Here is a 15,564-nt window from a genome sequence, read left to right on the forward strand (position 1 = left end):
AAGATTTTCACAATGGTTGTTGGCTTTATCACCCAAACAGATCCAGGTTGAACATAATGCCAAATATGTACTCCCTCAATTGATGGAATATAATGGATCAGAACATGAGTGTTCATGTGAAGTCCAAGACACTCACTCTCCTCTGTTTCGCAGAGAAGCAGAGAAGACTGATGAACCTGTGTTTGTGGATGGTTCACGTTATTGTGTCTCAGGGGAGTATTTTTCAGGTTATGCAATCTGGTTTCCAAAGAGAGGATATGCCATACAACACAGACTTCCAGGACACTTTTCAGCACAAAAAGCAGAACTGATAGCCATTGAGACAGTGTTAACTGTAGACAAAGAAGAGAATCAAGGTCCACTAGTAATTTATAGTGACAGTTCATATGTTGTGCGTTCTCTTACTGATTATCTTCCAATTTGGAAAAGACGAGGTTTTGTAGATGCTTCAAACAAAGCTTTAGCACACAGAGAGATACTAGAGTCAATTTTTGCACTAGCAGGGATAAACCCTTGTGCCTATGCAATTGTTAAAGTACCAGCGCATAGGAAAGACAATGATGAACTGAGCATAGGAAATATGATAGCTGACACATTAGCAAAAGAAGCAGCTGTTAATGAACAGTCAGAGACTCCATCTGAAGTTGTCAGGAATGGATTCAGCACTGGTGGTGGGACTCTCCTGCCGTGTGGGCTGCAGTACCAGAGCTGACCAGCGGGTGCTCTCAGCACTGGTGGTGGGACTCTCCTGCCGTGTGGGCTGCAGTACCAGAGCTGACCAGCGGGTGCTCTCAGCACTGGTGGTGGGACTCTCCTGCCGTGTGGGCTGCAGTACCAGAGCTGACCAGCGGGTGCTCTTAGCAGCCAGAAGCTCACAATCAGCCAAACCTGGGGCTGATTACAGAAAGGTGTGTATATAAGGCATGACCAGGCCTGTGCTCTGCGCCTTGGTGTATGTTTCCCCATGAGCCCCTGTATCCTGTTCCTAGTTCCTGTGAGAAGATACCTTGTTGCCGACCCTGCCTGATCCTGATTCCTGTTGACCGTCTCCTGTTCTGACTACTGGCTTATCCCTGACCATCCTTCTGCCTGATCCTCTGTACTGCGCTGTCTGTGAGTTACAGAACCCGGCTTGTGACCTTGACCATCCTCTGCCTGCTCCTTTGATACCTTGCTACCCGCACGTTGCTGACTTGGCCCGTCTGACCACGCTCACTACTCTGCCATCCATCCATCCTGCACGGATCCAGCCGTACCTGCACATACCTCTGGCGGATCCCTCTATCACTAGCAGGTGTACTCAGGGGCCGCGACCTGGTTCCTGTCTGCTCCAAGTCCATCCCCACCATCAGGGGCCCTGGTGAATAGCAGACTGGGACTTAGACTCCGCGCCCTGGGGAATCCTGCCCTGAGGACCGCTAGAGGTACCACCAGGCAGTCGTTACAGAACCCTACGGCCGGCCTGACCATTCCACCTCTCCAGCCCTGACTACGCCTGTGTTCCTGCACCTCCTAAGATTAGTGGAAGGTTAGTTTGCTCACTGTGCGTTTATATATATATCTGGGTGGCTAATAACCTGTATTATACTATACCTGAAACCTGCGTTTCCCTGTGTCAGTCCACACCTTTCTGGTCATTCCTTGATTCCTGACAGAAGTAGTTTCAGTAAACACAGTCAGAAAAACAGATACACAGATCCCCTCATTTGCAGAAGAACAGAAAAAGGACCCGTCCCTTTCTGCTTCTCAGGTTGATACAGAATCTTCCTTTGTTTTTGAAAACAAGATTTTGTTTCATGACTGTAACGGGGTTCTGCGTCCTGTCATACCAAAACATTTACAAGTGGAGTTCACAAAATACAATCATGAAAGTTTAGGCCATGTAGGTAAGCAGAGATTGTTAGAGATTCTCAAAGAGAAATTTTTCTGGGAAAAAATGGATGAGACTGCAGACAATGTAATTCAATCTTGTCTTATTTGTGCTCAAGTGAACCCCAGGCCAAAAGGACAGAAACCTCCTTTACAAAGAACTCCTCCAGCTAATGGTCCATGGTCCACATTACAACTTGACTATATAGGACCATTACCAACAGGAAAAAATGGTTTCAAATATGCTCTCATAATTGTTGATGTTTTCTCAAAATGGGTTGAGATTTTACCTGTACGCACAGACGATGCACTAACAACTGCAAGAATGTTAATTAATCATGTTTTTCCTACTTGGGGGATCCCAATTGATATCAGTTCAGATCGTGGAACTCATTTCACAGGTAAAGTAATGCAGGCAATGTGTAAAATTTTGGGAATCCAGCAAAGATTTCATGTTCCATACCATCCGCAATCTGCAGGTATTGTGGAAAGAATGAACAGGACTATCAAATCCAGAATTGCTAAAATGTTGTTAGACAAAGGACATACATGGGTAGATGCCGTGCCTTTTGTTCTGATGAGTATCAGAAGTACAACATCTTCATCTACACAATACAGTCCATTTGAACTGATGACAGGTAGAAAAATGCCGCTTGTTTTTCCACATGAACCGTGTTTTTTGTCAACTCCGCAGAAAGAAGCAATTGAGAAAACCAAATGGTTACAGATGTTGCAAGACAATCTAAATGCCATTTTGCCATATGCAGCTACTCACATGCAGAAAATGATCCCTCCACACTCCTCAAAATTTGAGAAAGGTGGACAAGTCATGATTAAAACATTTAGAAAAAGTTGGCCGTGGCAAAGTAATTGGGAAGGTCCTTTTGAAATTTTGGACACACGTGGTGTAATGATACAAGTCCAAAGACCTCTCAATTCTGTTAAAAATGCACGGAGACAACAAAAAATATGGGTTCACACTGATCAATGCAAGCTGTTTATGCCAAGATAATGATACTGCATTTCTTTTGCAGAAATGACATCTGATAATCAAATATGGAGGAACATCAAACTCCAAAAAGAAATACTGACAACATCAGAAAAGTGGAAAGAAAGAAAGAACATTAAAAGGAGAAAATTCGTCATCACAGGACTCCTTTTCTCATTAATGACATTTTTATTCCTAAAAACTTATATGACTTTTTCCAGCCCAGCAGAGAAGAACAAGTCTGAGACCCTGCATAAAAGAGAATTGCCTTTATCCAGAAACAAGAGACATTTTCCAAGATACAGTGACATTGACACAGCCGTAGACTTGTATGGACTTGCTTGTATAGGTCATGGAGCTACTTGCTGTATGCAGTTTTATTTTCTTCATAGTAACTCTATTGAAATACAAGCTAGAATAGAATCTAAAACAAAGTTTACAAAAATGCAAGGATCATATGTACATAATAATAAAACTGGTACATATGAATGTAATTTAACTGAGATGGGATTCTGGTCCATAGTTTTAAAAGGAAATGAGTCTACAATTTGGACTGGCGATGTAACTGGAGATAGAGTAGGTTCTTCTTCTGTAGGAGGATCCAAAACAGATATTTGGTTTTTGACCCAATATTATTTACAGTTTATGGATCCTGAACACTTAAAGATTACAGGAGATGAAGAAGGAGATGTAATTAGAGTATGGGATTTTCAAATAACAAGAGGTTCAGCTCACGTTAATGTGAGAGTGACTATTTCAATTGTAGACTTGATTATTCCAGATATAAAAGTATCCCCTCAAGCTGTTAAAATTATTGAAGGAAAGGATGATTTAAATTTGATATGTACTACACAAATATATTTACCTCAAAATTCCCTATTAACTTGGAAAAGAAATGGTGAATTTTTGGGCAGTCTTTTCCATAGCTCTACTAATATAATTCGTAAGAGTAATCTTGGAAATGTAGATTGGACTAATAATAACTTTATTTATCAACACAGTAGTCCAAATCTTAATGACAGAGGCATATATGAATGTTGCATATCATTAGAAAATAATCCAATGAAATGTGATACTGCAAATGTTATAATTTCATCTCCTAAGAACATTAAGTGTACTGATGAAAAATTTATTCCTTCTAGTCCATTTCAAATTAATCATTTCCAACCCAGACATCTCTTAAGAGAAGGACATTTTGTGATTATACTTTGGAAATTTAATGTTTCTGAATGGAAAATTTCATCAAAGTATCCTCAATGTCAACAATACTTAATTAATATGGAATTGGGTATGGATAAATGGTTTGGAGCTAATAATAAAAATAACAATAGGAATAAATGAGGTATCATAGAAGGAATTTTAGGTGGAATTGGTACAATTGGAAGTATTACCAATAGTATGGATATTAATACATTACAGTCTGATCTGGAAACAGCGGGCTTAGTGGGTAGTAAAAGTATTAAAGTTCAAAGAAATGTAAATCAAATATTAGAAAATATGTTAATGAAGACAGCTACGGTTATAGGCCCAGCTGTAGTCCACTTACAAGATGTTACTTTGAATTTAATGGACAGAGAACAACATTCCCACATAGCCAGAACATGTCTAGAAATACAGACAGAGTATTCTACCAATTTTAAAATAATTGCACAAGCATTCCAAAGTGGCATAACTCCTCTAAGTCTTTTGCAAAGTTTACCTAATGAATATGTATTTGCAAAAAATCATACAGATTTATGGGTAAATAAATGGGTAGGATGTAATCAACATGAATGCTTTGGTACCTCAATGATTCCCATTGCTGGGAAAGAACAAATGTTAATTCCAGTTACAGTCTTAGGATTGCCAGTTAGTAATACCCAGTTGTTATATTATCAATTACAATTTGTAGATTTTGCTTTGGATACTAATACATCTGAACCAGAACAATTAGATTTATCTTCTTGTTTACATTTTCAATCAAAAGTAATATGTTTGCCTAATCAGGACAAAAGTATTTTTCACTCTTGTTTTCATAATCATTCATTATGTACAGCAAGAATAGAAAAAGTAAAAACTTCACTTGACCTAGTCACTGTTGTAGGAAAGAGGAAAGTCTGTTTTCAAGTCATGACAGACACTGAAACAGTGAAAGCTTTCTTCCTATCCTGCACACATACAGATATCCTGAGTCGAGGCTTGTATTGTATAGAAGGAGATCTTACAGGAATTAGTTTAAATGAAATTAGAGTAAATTTAACTAATATACTTACGAAAAATGTGAGTGTTCTACCTATACAATATAATATATCTCAAGTAGATGAGTTTCCATGGAAGGAATGGGCAGAGATCATACAAAAGGATAAGGGATTATTAATTGCTTTGTCTGAAGAACTTCAGAAAGCAGAAATAATATTTAAGCATGAACAAGGAAATCTACTAGAGATAGAACATGATTGGTCTGAATTTTCAGGTCGTTCATGGTGGTCAAAATTTAAAAATACTGTATCAATGTGGGGAAAAACTTCAGTAACAGCAGCTGTTGGAAATATATTATTACACCCATTAATTATTATATTTATTATTATGATTTTATGTATTTTATTTCAAATCTGTATTATGATTAGAATGAAACAATTTTACAAATTGATTAAGAAACAAATGAAAGAAGGTGAAAAAATCCTGTCAGGTATTATTAGAAGGAAGGTTACCTCTGACCTAACTGACCTGGTTATAGAAAATGGTGCATCTGGAACAACTGATTCAGAGCGTGTATAGTTGGGCCATGAATGAAGTATGAATGTATATATAATATTATATGATAAATTATATTTAGGGGGAATATTGTAGAAATTATGTAGCTTAAAACAGACGTCTCATATCTTTCAAAATGACAGCAAAAGTCATTTAGAAGTAATTTTAACTTCACGTGTGAATGAAGCTTTGGAAAACAGGTGTTAAAGATGAACCATGGTATATTCATGTCTAAGAGGTCAGCAGGTCATAAGCTTAGTTTTAAGAATAGCAATTGGAATGTAAAAAGATATTGGTATGCAGTAGAACAAAGAAAGGATATGTCTTTTATAAAGAAAATCATGTCTAATCCATAATATAGTTAGTTGGATAATTATTTCATATAATCAATTTATTAGTTAGGAATAGTGTGTGATAAGTTTAGTATCAATTATTGTTGGTTATATCTATGCATTTATGTGACCATTATCCTTTCTAAAGATATGTGAAGCCATTATATCAGATGACAGTATCATATATTTCTGTCTTCTAAGAGGTTTTCAAATAACGTCATACTAAGTATAGTTTAGAAGGTTTACATATATGGACACTAAGAGTATATGTTTAGAAGAAGCACAAATAAGGGTTTTACTTATTTAGCTCACACTGAATTAGGAAATAACTGTTTAGTGGGTTGGTCTGGTAAAATATATATAATATGTGCCTTAGAGATAGAGAGTCACATACACTCACTCACACTCATACATCAAGACATTATACAGCTGACACGCACTGACATATTTGTCTCCTGGTAACGCCTGCAAAGCCTTGATACACCTGTTGTCTTCCTTGCCGAGACTGAAACACTTGTCATAGAACAGACAAGAGATTAGACATTTCTCCAAAGCTTATTTCTTTTTCCATAATCTACAACTTTTGTTATATTTTACTCTGTATTTTATTTTATCTTTTGTATTCATTTTTGATGCCAAGTGTGCATTAAATAAAAGTCACACTGTTTTAAGTCAGCCTGGCACTAGAACACTTTACCTCAAACGCCTAAAGACAGACACTTAAATAATATAAGTGTCACGATATTTAACACAGCCGATCATTTTCTGTACTTCTTTATATGTTTTCCCCTCACCAATCAACTTTTTAATCAAGGTACGCTGTTCTTCTGAACAATGTCTGGAACGACCCATTTTTCTCAGAATTTCAGAGAGAAATGCACTGTAACCAGCATGTCCAACATTTGCTGCCTTCCTTCCTTAAATAAGGGCAATAATTGCCACCTGTTTTTCAAAGAATGAATGACCTCACTAATAGAACTCCACACTGCTATTATTTTGAACACGCCCCTTTCAATGAGTGATTCAATGACACAGAATCAGCAGCATGCATGTCATGACTGTTGGGTCTGTTGGATTTCTATTACTCTACTACACCTGCTAGTAAATTATTTGCCATTTAGAAATATAATTTCTACCAAAAACAGTGATTGATCCGGTTAGTGATGTCTGACTGATATTATTTTGAACACAACTGTATATACTGTATTTTTTCATTGATCACTAGTGCTGTATAAGTTGAGGATTTTGGTTGTCCGTGGTCTTCACATACTGTAGTTGCGCTTATTTAATGTGTTTTTATTATAGCAGTTAAGTGGCAGATACTTTATTCATCTAAATAGACATTTTGGGTGTTGTTGGTTTTGGCCATGGCACGGAAGGGTTTATCTATAGTGTCTTTATTTTACTATTCCCCCTTTTTCTGTGAATTTTTTATTTTGTGCAATGTTGGGGTTTTAAAATTTTATTTAGATCGGAGTTTGTCAGGAGTCAAAACCCTTTGTATAATTTGAGGGGCTCCAAAAGAGGGGGGCAAAATAACTTGGAGGGTTATTAAAGTTATTACAGGCATCACAGCATAGAAACCCATTGGCAGCATTGTTAAAGCACAACTTCGGGCTTCATACTTTTCCAGGCGGAGCCCCCCTCCCCCATTCCTCTGCATATCACATGCAATGTCTGTGCGGACCCTTTTTTCCAGCACCTGATTCACATCGCATGGTTCACACCCATGTGATCCGATTTCTGGCAATCACTCTGTATTTTGCGATCTGTTTCGGGGTGCCAATAATTTTACATAACACCCGCACCAGATCACATGGATGACATGTGATTGCAATGCGGTGCGGGAAACGTACAGAATTCGCTGCATTTCACGCACCACATTAGTGTGAACCAGGTCTTAAAGAGAAGCAGAAAGCTGCCATTGAGGACCTCTAACATTCACATACAGTCATGGCCGAAATTGTTGGCACCCTTGATATTTTTCCTGAAAATCAAGTATTTCACACAAAAAAGGTATTGCATTAACACATGTTTTGCTATACACATGTTTATTCCCTTTGTATGTATTGGAACAAATATAAAACAGAGGCAGAAAAGCAAATATGACATAATGTCACACAAAACCCCAAAAATGGGCTGGACAAAAGTATTGGCACCCTTAACTTAATATTTGGTTGCACACCCTTTGGAAAACATAACTGAAATCAGTCGCTTCCTATAACCATCAATAAGCTTCTGACACCTCTCACCCGGAATTTTGGACCACTCTTCCTTTGCAAACAGCTCCAGGTCTCTCTTATTGGAAGGACACCTTTTCCCAACAGCAATTTTAAGATCTCTCCACAGGTGTTCAATGGGATTTAGATCTGGGCTCATTGCTGGCCACTTCAGAACTCTCCAGCGCTTCTTTGCCATCCATTTCTGAGTGCTTTTTGACGTATGTTTGGGGTCATTGTCCTGCTGGAAGACCCAGGATCTTGGACGCAAACCCAGCTTTCTGACACTGGGCCCTACAGTGCGACCCAAAATCCTTTGGTAATCCTCAGATTTCATGATGCCTTGCACACAGTCAAGGCACCCAGTGCCAGAGGCAGCAAAACAACCCCAAAACATCATTGAACCTCCACCATATTTTACCGTAGGTACTGTGTTTTGTTCTTTGTAGGCCTCATTCCGTTTTCGGTAAACAGTAGAATGATGTGCTTTACCGAAAAGCTCTATCTTGGTCTCATCTGTCCACAAGACGTTTTCCCAGAAGGCTTTTGGCTTACTCAAGTACATTTTGGCAAACTGTAGTCTTGCTTTTTTATGTCTCTGTGTCAGCAGTGGGGTCCTCCTGGGTCTCCTGCCATAGCGTTTCATTTCATTTAAATGTCGACGGATAGTTCGCGCTGACACTGATGCTCCCTGAGCCTGCAGGACAGCTTGAATGTCTTTGGAACATGTTTGGGGCTGCTTATCCACCATCCGGACTATTCTGCGTTGCAATCTTTCATCAATTTTCCTCATCCGTCCACGACCAGGGAGATTAGCTACAGTGCCATGGGTTGCAAACTTCTTGATAATGTTGCGCACTGTGGACAAAGGCAAATCTAGTTCTCTGGAGATGGACTTGTAACCTTGAGATTGTTGATATTTTGCCACAATTTTGGTTCTCAGGTCCTCAGACAGTTCTCGTCTCCTCTTTCTGTTGTCCATGCTTAGTGTGGCACAGACAGACACACAATGCAAAGGTTAAGTGAACGTCTCTCCTTTTTATCTGCTTTCAGGTGTGATTTCTATATTGCCCACACCTGTTACTTGCCCCAGGTGAGTTTACAGGAGCATCACATGCTTGTAACATTCTTATTTATCCGCAGTTGTGAAAGGGTGCCAATACTTTTGTCCAGCCCATTTTTGGAGGTTTGTGTGACATTATGTCGAATTTGCTTTCTTTCCTCCCTTTTTTTGTTTTGTCCCAATACACACAAAGGGAATAAACATGTGTATAGCAAAACATGTGTTAATGCAATACGTTTCGTGAGAAATACATGATTTCCTGGAGAAATATCAAGGGTGCCAACAATTTCGGCCATGACTGTATTAGTCTTCTGGCTGTCATGCAGCTTTCTGACTCCAACACTTTTTTAGAACAAGTATTTTTGATTGAATATTCTCACCAAAAGTTTCTAAAAGAAGGTCACCAGTAACACCGTCCATATATTGCTCAAGACGGGTTTCTATTAACTTTGCAAATGATTTTCTCTGAGGCCGGGTTCACACTGATGTGATTCACCACATCGTATGATATTCACCCAGGAATCGCACCACATTCCTGTGCAAATCACATGCAATTCTGTGCGGGGCAATTTGAGCCCATCATTTTGTATGGCTCATATCGCACCACATCCACATGGAGAAGTGCAGGCACCTTTTTTTTACCACGCTGGATTCGGATCGGAAGGATGTTCATACGCATGCGATCTGATTCAAGCAAATGCAATATGTTCTGCCACCTGCTTTTGGGGCGTTGTTAACTTTTAATTGACACCTGCAGCAGATGGCATGAACACAGTGGGATTGCTATGTGGTGGGGAAATGCAGCGATTCCTGTGCGTTTGTGTGTGAACTCAGCCTTAACCACAAAATACAACAAACAGAAACCTGCCAATAGCATTTCACGCTGCGGTATATAACCCAGTTTTATGTCTTGTCTGCAGATACAATTTACTATTTATAATCAAAACAACGTATAAAAAAAAAACAGAGATCAGTTCACAAATGTCGGAATATATCCCTTTAATTTATAAACATTTGCTTTATCCGCAAACTTCCTGAAGATAAAACTGCAACACCAGCTCAGCCCCGCCCTGTGCTGAGAAATGTGAGACGACCTTTAGATTTTCCGTGTCGGAGACTTTCACTTTCATTTCTCTCTTCTGCTGTCAGCGATGGCGTCTGCTGATCTGAGAGAGGAGCTGGACTGTTCCATCTGTCTGAACATTTATACCGATCCTGTAATGCTGAGATGTGGACACAACTTCTGCCGGGTCTGTATTGATCGATCGTTGGATACACAGGAGGGGTCTGGAGGTTATTCCTGTCCTCAGTGCAGAGAAGAGTTCCAGGATCGGCCTGCATTGCACAGGAACATCACACTATGTAACATAGTGGAGACCTTCCGGTCTACTCAGCCAGATGAGAAGAAGACTGGAATCTTCTGTACTTACTGCATTCACTATCCTGTACCCGCTGTTAGATCCTGTCTGTTGTGTGAAACTTCTCTGTGTGATAATCACCTGAGAATCCACAGCAAGTCACCAGAACATGTCCTAACTGACCCCACCACTTCCATGGAGAACAGAAAATGTGCCATCCATAGGAAACTTCTTGAATATTACTGTGCTGCAGATGACGCCTGTATCTGTGTGTCCTGCAGGCTGGCTGGAGAACACCAGGGACACAAGGTGGAGACTCTGGATGAGGCTTCTGAGAAGAAGAAACAGAAACTGAGAAACGTTCTGCAGAAACTGATGACAGAGACAGAGAAGACGGAGAAAAGAGTCCAGAGTCTGCAGGAACGTAAGGGAAAAGTACAAGAAAAATCAGCTGGTCTAACAGGTCTAATAATTTTTTATTTATAATTTTGTATTTATATTCTAATTTTTCTAATTATTATTTTTTGAAGTTTTTGAATTTTCCCAACTCCGTCCCAGATTATATGGTCCCCCTACCACAACATCGTGATCATATCTATGCATCATCCCCCCGCTGCTTCATAAATAATTAATAATTCCATTCCCTGTACCTACATTTATATATATATTATTACCTTATTAATACCTTGTCATCCAGTCCTCGTCTTCTCTTCTCTACTTTTAACGCTCTACTTTCTCCACCTACACCCCCACTCAGTACCTCACTCACTGCTCATGAGACTGCAAATCATTTCAAAAACAAGATTGACGCAATTCGTAGGGGCATCGCCACTGCACAGACATCCATCCCACTTAGCATACCTTATACTAAACCTCCCTCAAAACTTATCACTTTTGACCTTGCTACTCCTAAAGAGGTCACTAAGATTTTCTCAGAAGCCCGTCTCACTACCTGCCCCCTGGATCCTGTCCCCTCACAACTACTACGGTCATCCTCCTCTTCCATCCTATGCTCCCTCACTCACATCTTCAATCTTTCCCTCTCTATTGGTGCCTTCCCCTCCCCTCTAAAGCATGCGCACATCACTCCCATACTTAAAAAGCCCTCCATGGACCCCACCAACCTGAACAACTTAAGACCCAACTCCCTGCTGCCATTTACCTCTAAACTCCTAGAACACTTAGTCTACAATCGCCTGAGCTCCCACCTCACCGACAACAACCTTCTTGACCCTTTACAGTCTGGCTTTCGCTCACTCCACTCCACTGAAACTGCCCTACTAAACCTCACTAATGATCTACTAACTGCTAAAACCAATGGCCACTACTCCGTACTCATCCCAACCAATGGCCACTACTCCGTACTCATCCCAACCAATGACCACTACTCCGTACTCTTACTACTTGACCTCTCTGTGGCTTTTGATACGGTTGACCATCCCCTCCTAAAAAAACTCCACTCTCTTGGTCTCAGAGACTCTGCTTTCTCCTGGTTCTCCTCCTACCTATCGCAGCGCTCCTTCAGTGTTACCTATAACGCTGCTGCCTCCTCCTCTTCACTCCCTCTTTCTGTAGGGGTCCCTCAAGGTTCTGTCCTTGGACCCCTTCTCTTCATCTACACCTCCTCTCTTGGTCACTTGATAAACTCCCATGGCTTTAAGTACCATCTCTATGCTGATGACACACAAATCTATCTTTCTACCCCTCACCTCACCCCTTCAGTCTCCTCTCGCATTACTAACCTACTAAGTGACATATCGGCATGGATGTCACTCCACTTCCTCAAACTCAATCTTTCCAAAACTGAGCTCTTAGCATTCCCCCCAGCCCCCACCACCCCCACTGACTTCTCCATCAAGATCAGTAACACAACCATCAGTCCCTCCCCTCATGCCAGGGTACTAGGTGTAATCCTGGACTCCCATCTGTCCTTTCAGCCCCAAATCCAATCACTGTCCAAATCTTGGAGACTTCACCTGCACAACATCTCCAAGATACGACTGTTCCTAACCTCGGAAACCACTAAGCAACTTATTCACTCCCTTGTTATATCTTGCCTTGACTATTGTAACTCCCTCCTCATTGGCCGACCTCATCGCAGGCTATCCCCTCTCTGCCAGTCCCTCCACTGACCTCCACTCAGTGTCCTCCACCCCTCTCTGCCAATCCCTCCACTGGCCTCCACTCAGTGTCCTCCACCCCTCTCTGCCAATCCCTCCACTGGCTTCCACTCAGTGTCCTCCACCCCTCTCTGCCAATCCCTCCACTGGTCTCCACTCAGTGTCCTCCACCGCTCTCTGCCAATCCCTCCACTGACCTCCACTCAGTGTCCTCCACCCCTCTCTGCCAATCCCTCCACTGGCTTCCACTCAGTGTCCTCCACCCCTCTCTGCCAATCCCTCCACTGGTCTCCACTCAGTGTCCTCCACCGCTCTCTGCCAATCCCTCCACTGGCTTCCCATTGCCCAACGGATAAAATTCAAAACATTAACATTAACAATAACCTACTCTGCTCACTTTTAGGCAATCTCTGAAAACTTATCTCTTCAGGGAAGCCTATCCTGCCCTCAGCTAATACTGGAATCTTTCAGTTTTCCAACCAGTCCATCCCCCACAGTTACTACCTTTTGTACCACTAGCCCCTCCCTCCTAGATTGTAAGATCCAAGGAGCAGGGCCCTCCTATCCCTCTTGTATTAAACTGTATTGTTGCTGTTTTGTCTCCCGTTATATTGTAAAGCGCTGAGCAAACTGTTGGCGCCATAAATCCTGTATTATAATAATACTTTTAGTTTTCTTTTTATATTTGTAATATTGTCGTTATTCTACAGGTGAAACAAGAAAAATTAGAATATCGTGCAAAAGTTCATTTATTTCAGTAATGCAACTTAAAATGTGAAACTAATATATGAGATAGACTCATTACATGCAAAGCAAGATAGTTCAAGCCGTGATTTGTCATCATTGTGATGATTATGGCTTACAGCTCATGAAAACCCCAAATGCACAATCTCAGAAAATGAGAATATTGTGAAAAGGTGGAATATTCTCGGCTCAAAGTGTCCCACTCTAATCAGATAATTAAGCCATAACACCTGCAAAGGGTTCCTGAGCCTAGAAATGGTCTCTCAGTCTGGTTCAGTAGGAATCACAATCATGGGAAGGACTGCTGACCTGACACCATCACTGACACCCTCCATAAGGAGGGAAAGCCTCAAAAGGTAATTGCAAAAGAAGTTGGATGTTCCCAAAGTGCCGTATCAAAGCACATTAATAGAAAGTTATGTGGAAGTGAAAAGTGTGGAAGAAAAAGGTGCACAAGCAGCAGGGATGACCGCAGTCTGGAGAGGATTGTCAGGGAAAGGCCATTCAAAAGTGTTGGGGACTTTCACAAGTAGTGGACTGAGGCTGGAGTCAGTGCATCAAGAGCCACCACACACAGACGGATCCTGGATATGGGCTTCAAATGTCGTATTCCTCTTGTCAAGCCGCTCCTGACTAACAAACATCGTCAGAAGCGTCTTACCTGGGCTAAAGAAAAACAGACCTGGTCTGTTGCTCAGTGGTCCAAAGTCCTCTTTTCTGATCAGAGCAACTTTTGCATCTCATTTGGAAACCAAGGACCCCGAGTATGGAGGAAGAATGGAGAGGCCCAAGGACCCCAAGTATGGAGGAAGAATGGAGAAGCACACACTGCAAGATGCTTGAAGTCCAGTGTGAAGTTTCCACAGTCTATGTTGATTTGGGGAGCCATGTCATCTGCTGGTGTTGGTCCACTGTGCTTCATTAAGTCCAGGATCAATGCAGCCGTCTATCAGGAGATTTTGGTGCACTTCATGCTTCCTTCCACAGACAAGCTTTATGGGGATGCTGACTTCATTTTCCAGCAGGACTTGGCACCGCCTACACTGCCAAAAGCACCAAAACCTGGTTCAATGACCGTGGCATTACTGTGCTTGATTGGCCAGCAAACTCGCCTGACCTGAACCCCAGAGAGAATCTATGGGGCATTGCCAAGAGAAAGATGAGAGACATGAGACCGAACAATGCAGAAGAGCTGAAGGCCGCTATTGAAGCATCCTGGTCTTCCATAACACCTCAGCAGTGCCACAGGCTGATAGCTTCCATGCCACGCCGCATTGAGGCAGTAATTGCTGCAAAAGGGGCCCAAACCAAGTACTGAGTACATATGCAGCTTCTACTTTTCAGAGGTCCGATATTGTTCTATGTACAATCCGTGTTTTATTGATTGCATGGAATATTCTCATTTTCTGAGATTGTGGATTTGGGGTTTTCATGAGCTGTAAGCCATAATCATCACAATGATGACAAACCACGGCTTGAACTATCTTGCTTTGCATGTAATGAGTCTATCTCATATACTAATTTCACCTTTTAACCACTTCCAGTCCGGACACTTTTACCCCCTTCCTGTCCAGGGCAATTTTCAGCTTTCAGCTCTATCATACTTTGAATGACAATTGCGCTGTCATGCAACGCTGTACCCATATGAATTTTTTACCATTTTTTTGAGACAGATAAAGCTTTATTTTGGTGGTATTTATTCACCGCTGGGATTTTTATTTTTTTGCTATGTAAATGAAAATGTCCAAAAATTTTGAAAAAAAGTGTTTTTCTTATAAAAATTTGCAAATAAATAATATTTCATAATAAATATTGTCCAAAATGTATTCCGTTATCTTTTTAGTAAAAAAAAAATAAGCCAAATTAGTTTATAACCAAAAAGTATAATTTTTAAATATTTTTTTTTTTTACATTTTTATTTTATATTATTATTTATGTTTTTTTTTATTTTTTACATACTGTCTCCCTAGCACTACTTGTGGGGGGTGATGAAGATTTTTTTTTTTTTTACATTGATTGCTTTTACACCCATATAGGATGTAAAAGAAATCATTTCTCTTTCTCTCTGTCTGCATTCCTGCAGCCATTGAGAACTACTGAGTGAGCTGTGATTGGTCACAGCTGGTCACATGGTACAA

General features: G+C 40.7%; 1 protein-coding gene and 1 long non-coding RNA gene across 2 annotated transcripts in view; one reads left to right on the forward strand and one right to left on the reverse strand.

Annotated features, from left to right (window-relative positions):
• The window catches only part of LOC149450295 (uncharacterized), a 1,099,640-nt gene that overhangs the window by 697,156 nt on the left and 386,920 nt on the right, over nucleotides 1-15,564 (reverse strand). The window lies entirely within an intron of this gene.
• LOC149450306 (uncharacterized) lies at nucleotides 2,730-6,597 on the forward strand. The gene has a single exon (XM_089692027.1). It carries the CDS (start codon nucleotides 2,906-2,908, stop codon nucleotides 4,196-4,198), a length of 1,293 nt encoding a protein of 430 aa, XP_089548153.1. The 5' UTR covers nucleotides 2,730-2,905; the 3' UTR covers nucleotides 4,199-6,597.

The sequence above is a fragment of the Staurois parvus genome, unplaced genomic scaffold (assembly GCF_062004578.1).
Source record: "Staurois parvus isolate SC_StPar_1 unplaced genomic scaffold, SC_StPar_1.0 ptg000575l, whole genome shotgun sequence".
NCBI classification, from domain to species: domain Eukaryota; kingdom Metazoa; phylum Chordata; class Amphibia; order Anura; family Ranidae; genus Staurois; species Staurois parvus.

Excerpts from the sequence above, each read along its gene's own strand:
- LOC149450306 (XM_089692027.1), top strand. The coding sequence starts at position 2,906 with ATGACATCTGATAATCAAATATGGAGGAACATCAAACTCCAAAAAGAA.